This window comes from Kwoniella shandongensis, chromosome 2 (genome assembly GCF_008629635.2).
Source record: "Kwoniella shandongensis chromosome 2, complete sequence".
Classification (NCBI taxonomy): Eukaryota; Fungi; Basidiomycota; class Tremellomycetes; order Tremellales; family Cryptococcaceae; genus Kwoniella; species Kwoniella shandongensis.
Genome location: NC_089288.1, coordinates 1,338,182 through 1,350,696, shown reverse-complemented (window position 1 = coordinate 1,350,696; position 12,515 = coordinate 1,338,182). Strand labels below are relative to the sequence as shown.

The following is a 12,515-nucleotide window of genomic DNA, read 5'->3' as shown; positions in this document are numbered from 1 at the left end:
CAATGAACTGAATGATTCAGCACCTGCAAAGCGGGAATGGGATTACAATAGTCTGGGTTGAATCCGCTTGCTCCCTTCGGTTTTGGCTGGTTGCAGGAGAGATGACAACTGATACGGCTATTGGTTGTGGAGATTGATAGCCATGCGCAAAGACCGGTGTATGTGTCCAAATGAGGCGGGTAGGGTAAAAAGCACGAAAGGGTCGAGTGATTTGGGTTACTAACGAGGGGAGCAAGGGGGGGACCACAGGGGAATGACGTGATTTTGTACGGTACGAAGTATGGGGGATGGTGTGTGTCGTGTGTTACAAGAGAGGTGTTATTACGAATACAAGTATATACAGCGGGTGAGCGAGTGAACGAGTGGGATGTATAGTAGCCGTTGTGTAAGGTTTTATGTCGCACGCAGTCAAACTCGCTCACCTTTGAAGTCGTTCTCTCTGCCCTTTGCTGTTTGCTCATGTGCTCTCTCTCTCTCTCTCTTTTTCTCTTTCTCGTGGGAATTGATGAGCGAAAGGGAGGGAAACCCCACGGGAATTTAGGGCAAGGTGGAAAAAGGTACGACCCTGGTTTGATGCGGAGCTGGGGGTTTTTGCTGTCCCTTCCCTGCTTGCATTGCTGTAACACTGTGCGTGTGGTTACGTTTTGTGCATTGCGTTGCGTTGCGTTTCGTATTTCCCCCTTCTCTCGTTTGGTAATACCTACAGTGCTTCTGTCCCTCTCTCTCTCTGTCTGTGCACTGGCCAATTCCTGCTATATGTGTAGTGCAAGTTGCATTCCCATTACCAAATCCCCACACAGAATGATGTTATGTGGTCTCGGCAAACAGAACAGAAAAGCAGATCTCGTCTATTCCCGATCAAGTTCAGCTCTCCTATACAGCTACTGCAGTATGTCTGAACTACTAACGTCTCTGCTCACTGTGCGAGCACCCCATATATGTATCTCCACACAGATTTCCAGCGGCTTCTGCGTTGTGCTCGTACTTGCGTATGCAGGTACATCATCCTTCAATAATCCATTATAGGCTCTACCATGACATGACGAGAGTATGACGCTTTGGCGGAGAGACGAAGATGATCAGGGAAAAGGAGGGAAGACCCGCTCTGCCAACGGAACATAAACAATCTATTTTATCCTTTCCCCACAACGTATGTAATCCCTGAACGGCGATCTAGGCTTTACAGGGCTGCCTGGTTCCTCTTCCGAACTACATGTCGTACAGAAACCCTTGCCTTTGTCTGATATCATCTTCGGAGTAGCTTCAACTGCTATCCAGGTCAGCTGACTACTGTGTTCTGGTACGGCAGATACAAGGAAGGATGATGTCTCCCTCCGAGTATCATTGCGATATCCTCAATGCTGATGGAAGGGTAGTGCATGTATGCAAGTGTGCAACAGTGATCCTGGAATCACTGAAACTAGAATGTCTATGACATAACGCTTTCGCTCTCTATCGTCTAATCTATTGTGGTTGGTGCCCCTCGTGCTGTTCTTTCTCCCTCAACCTCCCCTCATGTTTTGCCACTCTTGATGTTCGCCAACTCTTCCCGTACCTGACCACGGCCATTGGCAATGGTACGAAAATGATCACTAGACCAGTCCAAAGGACGAACGTCCATCCAGCGCCTAGTTTCTGGTACATTGTCTGGCTGCAAGCACATCATCGGTAATGGTCAGTATCACGGCCTGCGTCGGTCGGATGAGATCAGTAAAACAGCAACTCACACAACAGCAGTGCCGATAGCGCCAAAGATACATCTGGTCAAATTGAACTGAAACGCTCATCGAAATCAGTACAGGAAATATATCAGGAAACTGAAACAAGTGACATACCGCTGCTGACACGGCACCTCCTTTCCCTGTCACCAAGTCTTGTCCATACACTGTCACTGCAGCGGTGACATCAGGTCAGCGAGGGTTGGTAGTGGCTTCAAGCACGAGTAATGTGAAGTGACTAACCAGTACCAATTGTTCCAGATCCTAGGCCGACGAAGAAGTTGACAACCAAAGTCGCCGCCAAAGGCGCTTTGGCTTCCAGACACCATCCTTGAGCAGTCGCCGCAACAAGAAATAGACTGACCAACCGAATCAGCGCAAGCTCTCACTCGCCCCCCTTTCTCAACTCACATTGAGAACGGTATGATGCATCGCAGTCGAGTCCAGTCGACATTGAATTCGTTTGGTTTATCTCGGAAACCGCCACCGACTCGACGTTCTTCCAACCGGTAGTAATAATCGATTTGTCGACCGTTGATCAACGACGCAATGACGGTACCTATACCTGAAGGCCTGAAAACGGGGCGTCGATCGCTTTAGCACACTGGATGTGACAAGAAGTGATGATGTAGCTACTCACAGGTAGCATAAACCAATCTTGATTTCGGAAAGATGATACGAGTTTTTCAGAGCGGTCGAGTAAACGGTCCTATACGAGAAGAAAGGCAACCAGGTTAGCATACTATGGCTCGCCCTACAACAGCGTAAGATGAACTCACAAAGAAGCGTAGAACTCGAGGTATAAGAGGGAAGCCCAGAAGAAGACCAGGAAGATTTCGGGGATGCATAGTACAGTAAGAGACGAAAGCGGCTCGTACTAAGACAGGCAAGTATGATTAGCCAGATTCACAAGGCACTCCGGTGGTTAGGAGAAAGAAATGCGCAACAGGTAAATACACCTCACTGGCTTTCTAGGCGGTCGTTTCACTTTCTCTCCAACTTCGCCACGCTCGGCCAGTTCTTTCTTCATCTTTCTTCGTCGAAGCAGTATGAGCGGAGAAGCGTTGAAGGCAGGAGGTGGCATAGAACCGTCTCCCACAATAGATCGCAGTGTCTCGGGGAGGAATCTGAGAGAGGTCATGGTTCATGTTAGTTCTGATTCAAACGAATCATGATGATTTCTTTAAGAAACACGGAGCTCGACACCAAGGTACCGTCTGTATTCGCAACTTGGCGTTGACTCACAGGATCAGAGGGACAATCAGGACACCCGTTGCGATAGCCAAAAACCAAAAGATACTTCTCCATCCTAAACCCTGTGTTAGGATACCTCCCAACAATGGACCAAAAGCTGGACCGGCCATTGCTCCGAGCTGGAAGTACGAGGCGTATTTCCCTCTTTCTCTCGGCTCAGCGACATCTGTTACGCATCCGTATCCGATACTAATGACAGCTGAACCTCCGGAGGCTTGTAATGCCCGTAGAACGATCAGTAGCCAATATGCGTCTGTTGGGGTCAACGCTAGACCTATGTTCGCTCCGAGATAGATTATAAGTGTTCCGATATATAATGGTCGACGACCAAAAGAATCGGACATTGAGCCGAATATAGATGGAGTGATAGCTTGAAATACGAGGTAGACTGTTACAGCTTGAGATATGTCAGATTCGGTCTTGTGGAATGCCCCAGCGAGTACCGGAATGGCAGGAACAAAGATGTTGGATGAGATCGGAGAGAATATAGCGGCGATCGAACCGATACCGACGATGATGAATTTGCACATGTTGTTGAATGCTGAGAAGGGACGACCAGGCTCTTGAGCCACCGCTGCAATATCTTGTGCATTGACACTGTCGTTGCCGGCCTCGGTGGAATGGTTGACTGAAGTTGCTTCATCGCGACCTGTCGTAGATGATGTGGACGGTTGTTTAGGGGAATCGTTTTGTGTCGCCAAATCCCGTGTTTTGATTGCAGTTTGTACTTCTCTTTGTAGGTCGACATGCTGCTGATCGGGTATCGATGACGTTTCGCCCTGCATGTTGTGATCAATAGTAGCAAGTGGTATTCCACCCCCATTCTCTCCTTCCTTCGTAGATAACGGAGAGGGCGCCATGTTATGTTATAGCCCAAACATTTTCGGTAGATACAAAGTAGAGGTCAGACAGATGTCAATGTATTGTCCTATAAGTGAAACATGGTATTGCAATACAAGCTGCGAGACTGATCAGCACCGTTTATATACAGCCTCCTCCGCCGGCCGAGACGAGATAAATGAGTGATCTCGTTTTCTGCAGAATCGAATCGGATCTACAAGGACGGTATGATATTCAGTGACATCAGATGTGATCTACGGCGATCAACAAATGGCTCGTGCGCGCCCCATCACTGTCCTCGGTCAAAATATTGACTTTCCCTCCTATCTGTCGGACTTCTCCGCCTAACCACAGCCCTTCCTTCCTGATGCGATCTGCGAACCGTGCATTTCCATTGCATGCCTAAAGTTTTGTAATAGGTGTGCGAATTGTCCTCGGGTTTTGAATGACGGATCCCTTTGCCACTGTTGGCCGAGTCTGGGCATGGGAATAGGAAATCGGTTTCCATTATTCCCTTTTACTGATAGAAGATCCACGTGGCTGTTCCGAAGGATCCGTCCGCCGATTTTGGGTTATTCGGATCTCGCCTTTTCCGTCGTTGAAGTTGACTGACACCCTTTGTTCTATGCACTGGCCCTCGTTCCCATTACCAGTCTCGGTCTTGTATTTTGCATTCTCTCAACCAGTACAAGGGCAAATGTTGTATCGCGTTTCCTGTTCCGACGGTATCGCCGAGCCGCAAACCAACCCACAAAGTAGTTGGAAACGATGTTTGGAACCGAGGAATTCGATGGAGACGATCTATTTTACCGAGGCATCGCTCGTTTCTCTCGTTACGGCCGTTCGCCGAGGTTCCATTATTGATAATCTATTTTAGTCCACTGTAAACATTATTATATAAATCATGGACCTTTGTTTTCGTTCATCTGTCTTTGTCATTCCACCCAGCTTTCAGTCACATCAAAGCAAGAGCATTTAACCGGAAAAGAGTACTTCGAGTCTACATACACTGCAAAACAACCTACAATGTGTACGTTATGCGCTCGTTACCCTTCCTTCCTCCTGCACTCCTTCGTATAACTCTTTTGTACTCCCTCTTCGGTTCGTGAGCTGATCGACATTTGTACCTTCACAGCCAACTGCTGTCAAACTATCCCTCCTGTCTTGGCCGAGTACCCTAAGCCCAAGGGCAAGTGGACTGAACTCAATGGTCTCAAGACCTACGTTACTGGTCCCGAGGATGCTAAGAAGTCTCTCCTTATCATCTACGACATTTTCGGTTTCAGCAACCAGTTGATCCAAGGTGAGTTAGAGATAGACTGTCTTCCTTATACAACAGGCAATACTCGGTGGTGCATGAGCTAATATTTGCCCCTTCATAGGTGCCGATCTCCTCGCTTCTCAAGGTTACCGAGTGACCATGCCCGATTTCCTCTTGGGCGACCACCCCACTATGGCCATGTTCCAACCTGGGTGAGTCGCTCGTCTCCACACTGAATGGGAGTAGGATTCACTGACATTGTATTCGTACGTAGTGGCGAGGAGGACCGAGCCAAGTACTTCTCCAAGTTCCCCGGAAACCAGCAGTCTCAATCAGAAGCTATCGGTAAAGCTCTTACTGCCATCAAGGCTCCAGGTGTCGAGAAGACCGCCGTCATCGGTCTCTGTTGGGGTTACAAAGCCATGGTCGTCGCTGAGAACATCAACGAGACTGACGCTATCATCGGTGTTCACCCCACGTGAGTACTGCGTCAAACCCAAAACCCAAACCAGCTTGGCGTCTGCTAGAGACATCCTGCGACTGATTTGAGCTGATCTGATTTGACGGATGTACAGTTTCCCCGCTCCCGAGGACGGTGACTTGATCAACAAGCCTTCTTTGATCATTGCCACCGCTGGTGAGGAACCCGCTGTCGTGAGTAATCTCTCGACTAGCACAAATCCCATGAAAAGACCCTCAAGATTGACCTTTTCTCTGCTACACCCCACAGATGGAGGCAATCCACGCCAAAGTTAACGCGAAGTTGCCCGGCAAGAACGTCTACCACCACTTCCCCGACCGAATCCACGGTTTCGCTGGTTCCCGAGCTGACGTGAGTAATTCAACTCAACTTGCAGTGATCGCTTTGTATTGACTCAGGTGACTACTTTCTAGCTCAACGACCCCGTCAAGAGGGAGGAGTTCGCCGAGGCTTACCAGATCATTGCCAAATTCCTCAAGGACACTATCTAAGCCTGTTGTGCCATGTCGGGTAGCGCGAGGAGTTGGGAGGAGAGAAGATAGATATCATATCATTGTAGCCGTGAAACTTTAGATGCAGACCATCATACCCACAAGTCATTATAACCCTGACCAGGAAATGCTGCTCAGACTGTTGGTCTCGCGGCCTGGCTAGTGCAACTGGCGACATCACTGTAGATCATATACAGCATGCATGGTCGTATAAAACACGGTGGGAAAGAGTCGAACGAAGCTGGGATGAAGCGTCGAGAAGCGTGACTCGCACGCTCGTACGTTTGATCCAGGCGGTCGTTCGGCGGCAATAAGTGAAAGCAAAGCATAAAGAAAACTAATAAACATGACAAGTGAGAATCAAGAGGTCGTAACAGAGGGGGGCATTAAGGCTGTTCAATGATACAAGGAGGATATCAGCCAACGATCACTTCTTACCCGTTTAGTCAGAGATGCACTCACACAAACAACAAAACTCGGAATCATCATCTCATCGACACATCTAGAAATCTGTTCGACCAGTGGGAGCGGGACTGGACGAGTCTCGAAGTGCTGTGAAAGACTGAGCGAGTGAAGCGGGCTTGCCCCTGTGGAAGTGATGATGCGTCAGCGCTTGTTCCTATACTGGTCCTCATACTATGTGAGGCAAATCATCGAGTTCTTTCATGCAAGAAGGGGTGAAGGTGTTGCGTATACAGATCGGACGGGCTTCACTTACTTGACAAAGTGCCGTTGTTTAGCTCCTGCAAGTTTGGCTGTACAAGGACTTTGGAGTTGATCGGTAGGAGACACAGTAGGTTTGCTACTCACATGACCATCAGCTCTTCGTTTCCTGTTGAGAATGAGAGAGGAATAGCTGATGCACTCACTTGGCCTTTGCGAATCGCTTTGCTAATAATGCTTTTTGACCAAGTCCAGCGGCGGTGTTACCCATCGTCTGACCGGGAACGACTTGGTTGGCTAATTGGCGTCAAGACTGCACAGTCAGCTTGTGTCCCATGTCATAAACAACTCGTACGGATAGCTAGGTGGAGCGCTTTTACACTGAAGTACGCCTGCTGGTCTTCGACCTCGCAGTGGAACAGTGTATGTGAAATATCCCACTCACGGTTCGCAACGCCCAATGGTTTGGCTTGAGGAATGATCTTGGCCTGGTGTTTGGGGTCGTGGAGCGGTGTGATGGTAGGTGACGAAGTCGTCGAAGACTTGTTTGGTGTGGAAGAAGCAGAAGCGGGAGGCGACATGTTGGTTATGAGCGTTGTTGTGTCGTGTTGCGTAGTTGGGCGATGAGTAGGCAGATAGGTAGATGATCGTTCAACGTTGATCGAGTAATACGACGGAGGAATGGGTTTTGATCAAGTTTGAGCGATTGCGAGAGAGGAGACTGATTGAGTCGAGTGACGCTTTGTTGTTGTTTCTTTCCAACAAGTTGAGTGGCAAATGGTACGATGTATATAGTAAAGAAAGAAAGAGAGAAAGAGAAAGCGAACGATAGAGATAACTTGATGGATGGTTACGAATCAACTCGCGACTGTCTTTCCAATTCTCACCAACCGAAATCGTCATGAGGCGGGTGGCTGGTTCATTTGATTTTTGTCGGAAATCGGTTTTTATCCGATTGTGGCATTTCGTCGCGAACCCCCACCACATCCGTGTGTGTGGTGTGTGGCATTGGATATCCTTTCTAATTCAATCCTTTGTTGATGGTTGTATGCATAGTCACGGCAAGGCTTTGCATGGGTCCTCGTCTCATGATGTTGCTACTGTTCCTTCTGTTTTATGACAGTGACATACATAACACCAATACAATTCTACACATCATCCAGCTCCTACACCATTAACCAGACTCATCACACAACTTTAAACTGTCTCCAACCTTGTCCATACATTGCACAAGTCTTTCCCATCCCATATTATTACACATATCATTTTACTTCTCTAAGGTCAGATCACTCACACCAGTCTCACTATCCAAATTGCATTGCACTATTGAAGGTCATATTTTAGACTCACACGTGTAGGTAAGGATCTAATGTTTGCAGTACAAGAACTTGACAGCTTGAAGTTTGAGTTGTGACATAGAGGTTGTCTTGAGTTCATATGAACACACTAAGGTTTTGCAAATCACAACAAGTCTTGCGGCATGCTTTGTGATCTTTTTATGATTATTGAGATACAGATATGATACGTCACAACAAGTTTTGTGGTACATCTCATGATTGCAGGAATATATTATGACAAAACTCACATCTCACACTTTCACTACTGCACTTGGCAAAGTTGTGATGTGGTTGTGGGCAACAAGAGTACATCACCAGAGACTCTCCTGGTCACACAAAGAATAACAAGGATGGAAGTCACCAAATGCTTTTGGACAACACCTTGACAGAATCTCACCCTTCCCCAAAGTTTAGTAGTCAGATGAAGTGTATATAGATAGTAGTATAGTACCTTGACAGAACCTTGAGACATGTGCGCATACATCTTTCCTATTCTACCGCTGCTCAGATACATATAAACTATGAGACCTACGGTGGAGTGCTACAATGGGCCGCAGGAGCTACCCCATAAAAGATGTGGTGGGCCACCCCCCCCTATATGAACACTGGAGCTGCCAACCAAGCATGGCAGTGCTGCTAAACACTGCTTCTGCATGAAAGTATACATGAGGTGGCTATCCCAATTCACAACATTGATTGTGTAACATCTCTTAGGTTTTAGGTTCTTATAAGTAATATGAAGTTCCCATGCAATGATAATGCATACGACATGACATTCAAGACAATCTACAGTGCAAACAAGAAGCTGTTGTGAGCCTCAGTTGCACTGATGGGCGGACATACAAAATCTGTGAGACTGTTCAAGAACACTGAAACACTTTTGCAGGTGTCTTCTTGACTTCAATTATGTTGCTCTTCACACCACAAGAGGTATGTTTCACTTCTCCTTCACTCTGGTGATCCTTGTCACAGCAGGAAGGAACTGTCTTCAGTCCACACCCCAGACAGGCTTTGAACATAGAAGGTGATTTGATTCATCATTGCTACAATGACTTGTATCATGAGAGTGGTTTCATTGCATTGGCGCAAAAAGCATGATCAGGAAGCTCGGAAGGTGGTCCTTTGCATGGAACCATTGGTGACCCTTCTCATGATGGTCATAGACATAGGCTGGGTGATATTCTATTGTGCATAAATACTGTATCTGTTCATTTGTCTTTCTGATTTTCGCATCCAGCTCTCTTTCAAATATCTTTTAAGTAAGTTCACCACCATTGGCCTTGGACATAGCCCTGTCTGCATATGCTTACAGCCACTCTCACAGGTCTTGCTATACTGCATCATTTACCATCACCAGCCGACCACATCAATTATGTATCGTACCATGTCCACCCCAGAGTCTATCACTCCTGACGTGGCCACTCACACGTGCATTGATTGGGCACTTGATTGCCAACCGACCACTCAAGCTTCTATCTCCAAGAAGTGGGAGAGCACCAAGCACAACAAGAACCATGTGGTGCTGTCATTCACCCAAGCCCAGTATGGCAATTCTAAACTCCACCCAGAGCACAAAGACTTTGAGCTGTGCATGCATCGTGGCTATTATAGCAAAGTGAAACAAGAAGGCTTGACTGTCAAGTATTCCATGAAGCGAAGCGCACGACCCATCCCCAAGCTCGAATGTGGGGCAAGGTACACAGTCGATTCGCGGGATGGAGGCCAGACTTTCAATGACACATTCTTGTGGTTTAAGGTGACAGGGCGCACAGAGTCATGTCTGGGCTACCCCGCTTGCGAAAACGGAGCAACATTTTTTGATGACACAGATTCCAGCTCCCATTCTGCCCTGGAAACCGGCCATCACACAGATATCACGATGGATGCAACGCTTGATTGCTTCGTAGTTATGAGGCAAAGCTATGAAAGGAAAGACATGCAGCAGGTGACTATAGTGTAGATTTAACGGCAGGAGTGGGAAGGTTGTGTAGTACAGTCTATTCCAGAGGGTCACAGGACCTGACCCTCTGGACCTGACCCTCTGGAGAAGATTGATGAGATGTGTGGAAGAGTGGGTTGCAGAATGACCTGTGTCATTTTTCGCTGATACTTTACAATGTCATTGCACTGATCCTATTTGCAAGCCTTTGTGCTACCTTGTGGTGCAATGAGGTTCATAGGGGATAAATGGACACCAATGAAGACTCTGCTGGGTCACGTGAATAGCTTGGGCAAAAGTTGACCAATGCTCTGAAAAGCTTCCTTGAGGGATAAGATCGATTGTGCGTCTGTAAGAGAACCATTAGAGGGACGCTAACCCTTCCTAGTAGCCTAACGGACAATAATAACAGAACTCCAATAGTGTCAGTGGCGGGTCCGTTGACGGGCCTAAACGAGGAATACGGGATACGAATAGCACTAAGTCCTGTACCGAACTGTACACATCGAATACCGAGTGTACGAGACTTGGGGTTGACTGACAGATCGTTGTACGGGTTCCACAGTAGTGAACTAGACAGAGGAATATACATTCGTCACAGGAATAACTATGTACGAGTCCTGTGCTCATGTATATAAGTACCAATGATGCCACAAGAACCGTGGGAACGATTAGTCAGTCGAATCGGTCATCTCCTACGACGGCCTTCGCCGGCCCGATGTCGAACTGGTTCCCGTCGGCTGGCGAGTCGAACTATTCGGCGGCCGAGGTGAGTCGTTCGCTCAGTTGTACTGGGTCGTGACAAATAGATGCTCAAACAACCTTCGGCCTACTCTCCCTAGAAGAACACTGTAGAATCAGTAGAAATTCACAGCCAACTCGACCAGATCTAATCCCTTTGCAGTTTAAGTAGTTAGTCAGAACTTAGTTAAATAGTAGTATATTTACTTTAAACGGACCATGGGACATGTACCCATACAGCCAATCTATCTCAACTTGACCTGAATGCAAACAAACCTCAATCAAAGCAACAACAAAAGGAAGGCTGAACAAGATCCCGGACTACTTCCCTTTCGCCGTCAAGTCTCAATGGTACCATGCGTTGCTTATTAGAAGACCTACGGTGGAGTGCGACAATGTCATCAAAATGAAGACAGCAGCCTTCTATAAATGCCTGAAACGAGTTTGGCAAAGGTGAAAAAAACACCACTTTGCCTGTGTAATGTCAATGTGTCATCCAACAACAAACATGCCTTGACATTGGCTAAAGATGCTTGGTCATGAAACAACATTGAGGTGATCCTTTGCGCAGAACATCCCATCAGCTTTCTGTAAGAGGTAAGAGATAGAAAAGGGTAAGACCATGAGGTACATAGATACGGTGGTCTCATTTATTCTCCTCTCCATATTCCTCTACTTCATATTTTACACTTATTGGACAATATCCAGATTAGGTCAAGCTTCCATTCCCGCACACATCCACACACACATAACATATCTCACCAATCAACAAGTGCACACTCCTGGCGCATCCAAAATTGTCCAACATGCTTTCTCACAGCTTTGCCACTCAGCATCATGATGATGGTGACAATAAAATGTCCATCATCTCCCAAGTCACCGCTCTTGATTGTAACTCTGACACTGATACATCTGAGAACACAAAGGAGGCTCAAAAGACTGCAGAAACCCATACTGTCCTGACATTCAAGACCTCTGTCTACCCTCATAGAGCCTATAGCATCACCGGAGACCACCCGGACTTCAAGGTGGTCTTGCACCCTGGTGTGAGAACTCTTGAGGACTTGCCTGCCTTTGGGAGCACCTACTGTTCTCTCAACCGAGAGGGCACAGAGGCTCGTTTTGACTTTTGTCATATTATTTGCTGCTGTTTGACACCTGACTCAAGAGATGGAGGTGAGACATACAATGGACCAACCTTCCACAATTACAAGGTCACAGGAAGGAGAACTTCATGTCCTGATGACAAGAATTGCGGGAACCGAGTTGAGCGTCGCACAGAGACAAGTCCTAGTCACTCTTCTCCAACCATGAAATGAGTCTCTACAACAAGCCAAGGTCAGGCTTCTTTTGCTTTGCCACATGTGGGAAAGATTATGATTGAGACCATATTGTCCTGTAGATGATTGCAATGCTCAGAGGATTTTGGTAGTTCTTGGTTCTGTATACATGATTCAGTACATCTGAAGGGAGCTCAATGCATCATGTTGAGGAATGTCAATCATGAACAAACTCTGATGGACACACCCTGTCACCATCCAACACAGCTTGGAGATGTGTTTACAAAACTTAACTGTCATGATGGTCACTGCTACATACATCACGTGAACTATCAGATCCCAATGTTCAACGAACTCGTCAAGTTGTAGAATATTGCTCAGCGTAGATGGACGGATGGATGGATAAATAGGAGAATGGCTATTCTCATCTTTGTACTCTTTTCCTTAGTGATTTCCCGATTGAAAGTCATACACCGTACCTTCGCTATCGCTCTTGACGATATCACTTAG

General features: G+C 47.0%; 3 protein-coding genes across 3 annotated transcripts; 1 reads left to right on the top strand and 2 right to left on the bottom strand.

The window, feature by feature from the left end:
- Positions 1-1,464: 1,464 nt before the first annotated feature.
- Positions 1,465-3,832, bottom strand: CI109_101170 (uncharacterized protein; the record flags this gene model as incomplete). Its single annotated transcript, XM_032002821.1, has 9 exons — positions 1,465-1,651; positions 1,728-1,774; positions 1,836-1,891; positions 1,962-2,077; positions 2,130-2,291; positions 2,359-2,427; positions 2,498-2,595; positions 2,683-2,845; positions 2,964-3,832. 9 exons carry the CDS (start codon positions 3,830-3,832, stop codon positions 1,465-1,467), a joined length of 1,767 nt encoding a protein of 588 aa, XP_031863160.1.
- A 1,006-nt stretch (positions 3,833-4,838) lies between these two features.
- On the top strand, positions 4,839-6,045 carry CI109_101169 (uncharacterized protein; the record flags this gene model as incomplete). The annotated part of the gene is made up of 7 exons (XM_032002820.1): positions 4,839-4,842; positions 4,948-5,115; positions 5,195-5,285; positions 5,348-5,551; positions 5,649-5,727; positions 5,804-5,905; positions 5,968-6,045. 7 exons carry the CDS (start codon positions 4,839-4,841, stop codon positions 6,043-6,045), a joined length of 726 nt encoding a protein of 241 aa, XP_031863159.1.
- Positions 6,046-6,547: 502 nt separating this feature from the next.
- Positions 6,548-7,289, bottom strand: CI109_101168 (uncharacterized protein; the record flags this gene model as incomplete). Its single annotated transcript, XM_032002819.1, has 4 exons — positions 6,548-6,632; positions 6,764-6,847; positions 6,915-7,005; positions 7,154-7,289. The coding sequence occupies 4 exons, from the start codon at positions 7,287-7,289 to the stop codon at positions 6,548-6,550; spliced, it is 396 nt and encodes a 131-aa protein (XP_031863158.1).
- Positions 7,290-12,515: the final 5,226 nt, after the last annotated feature.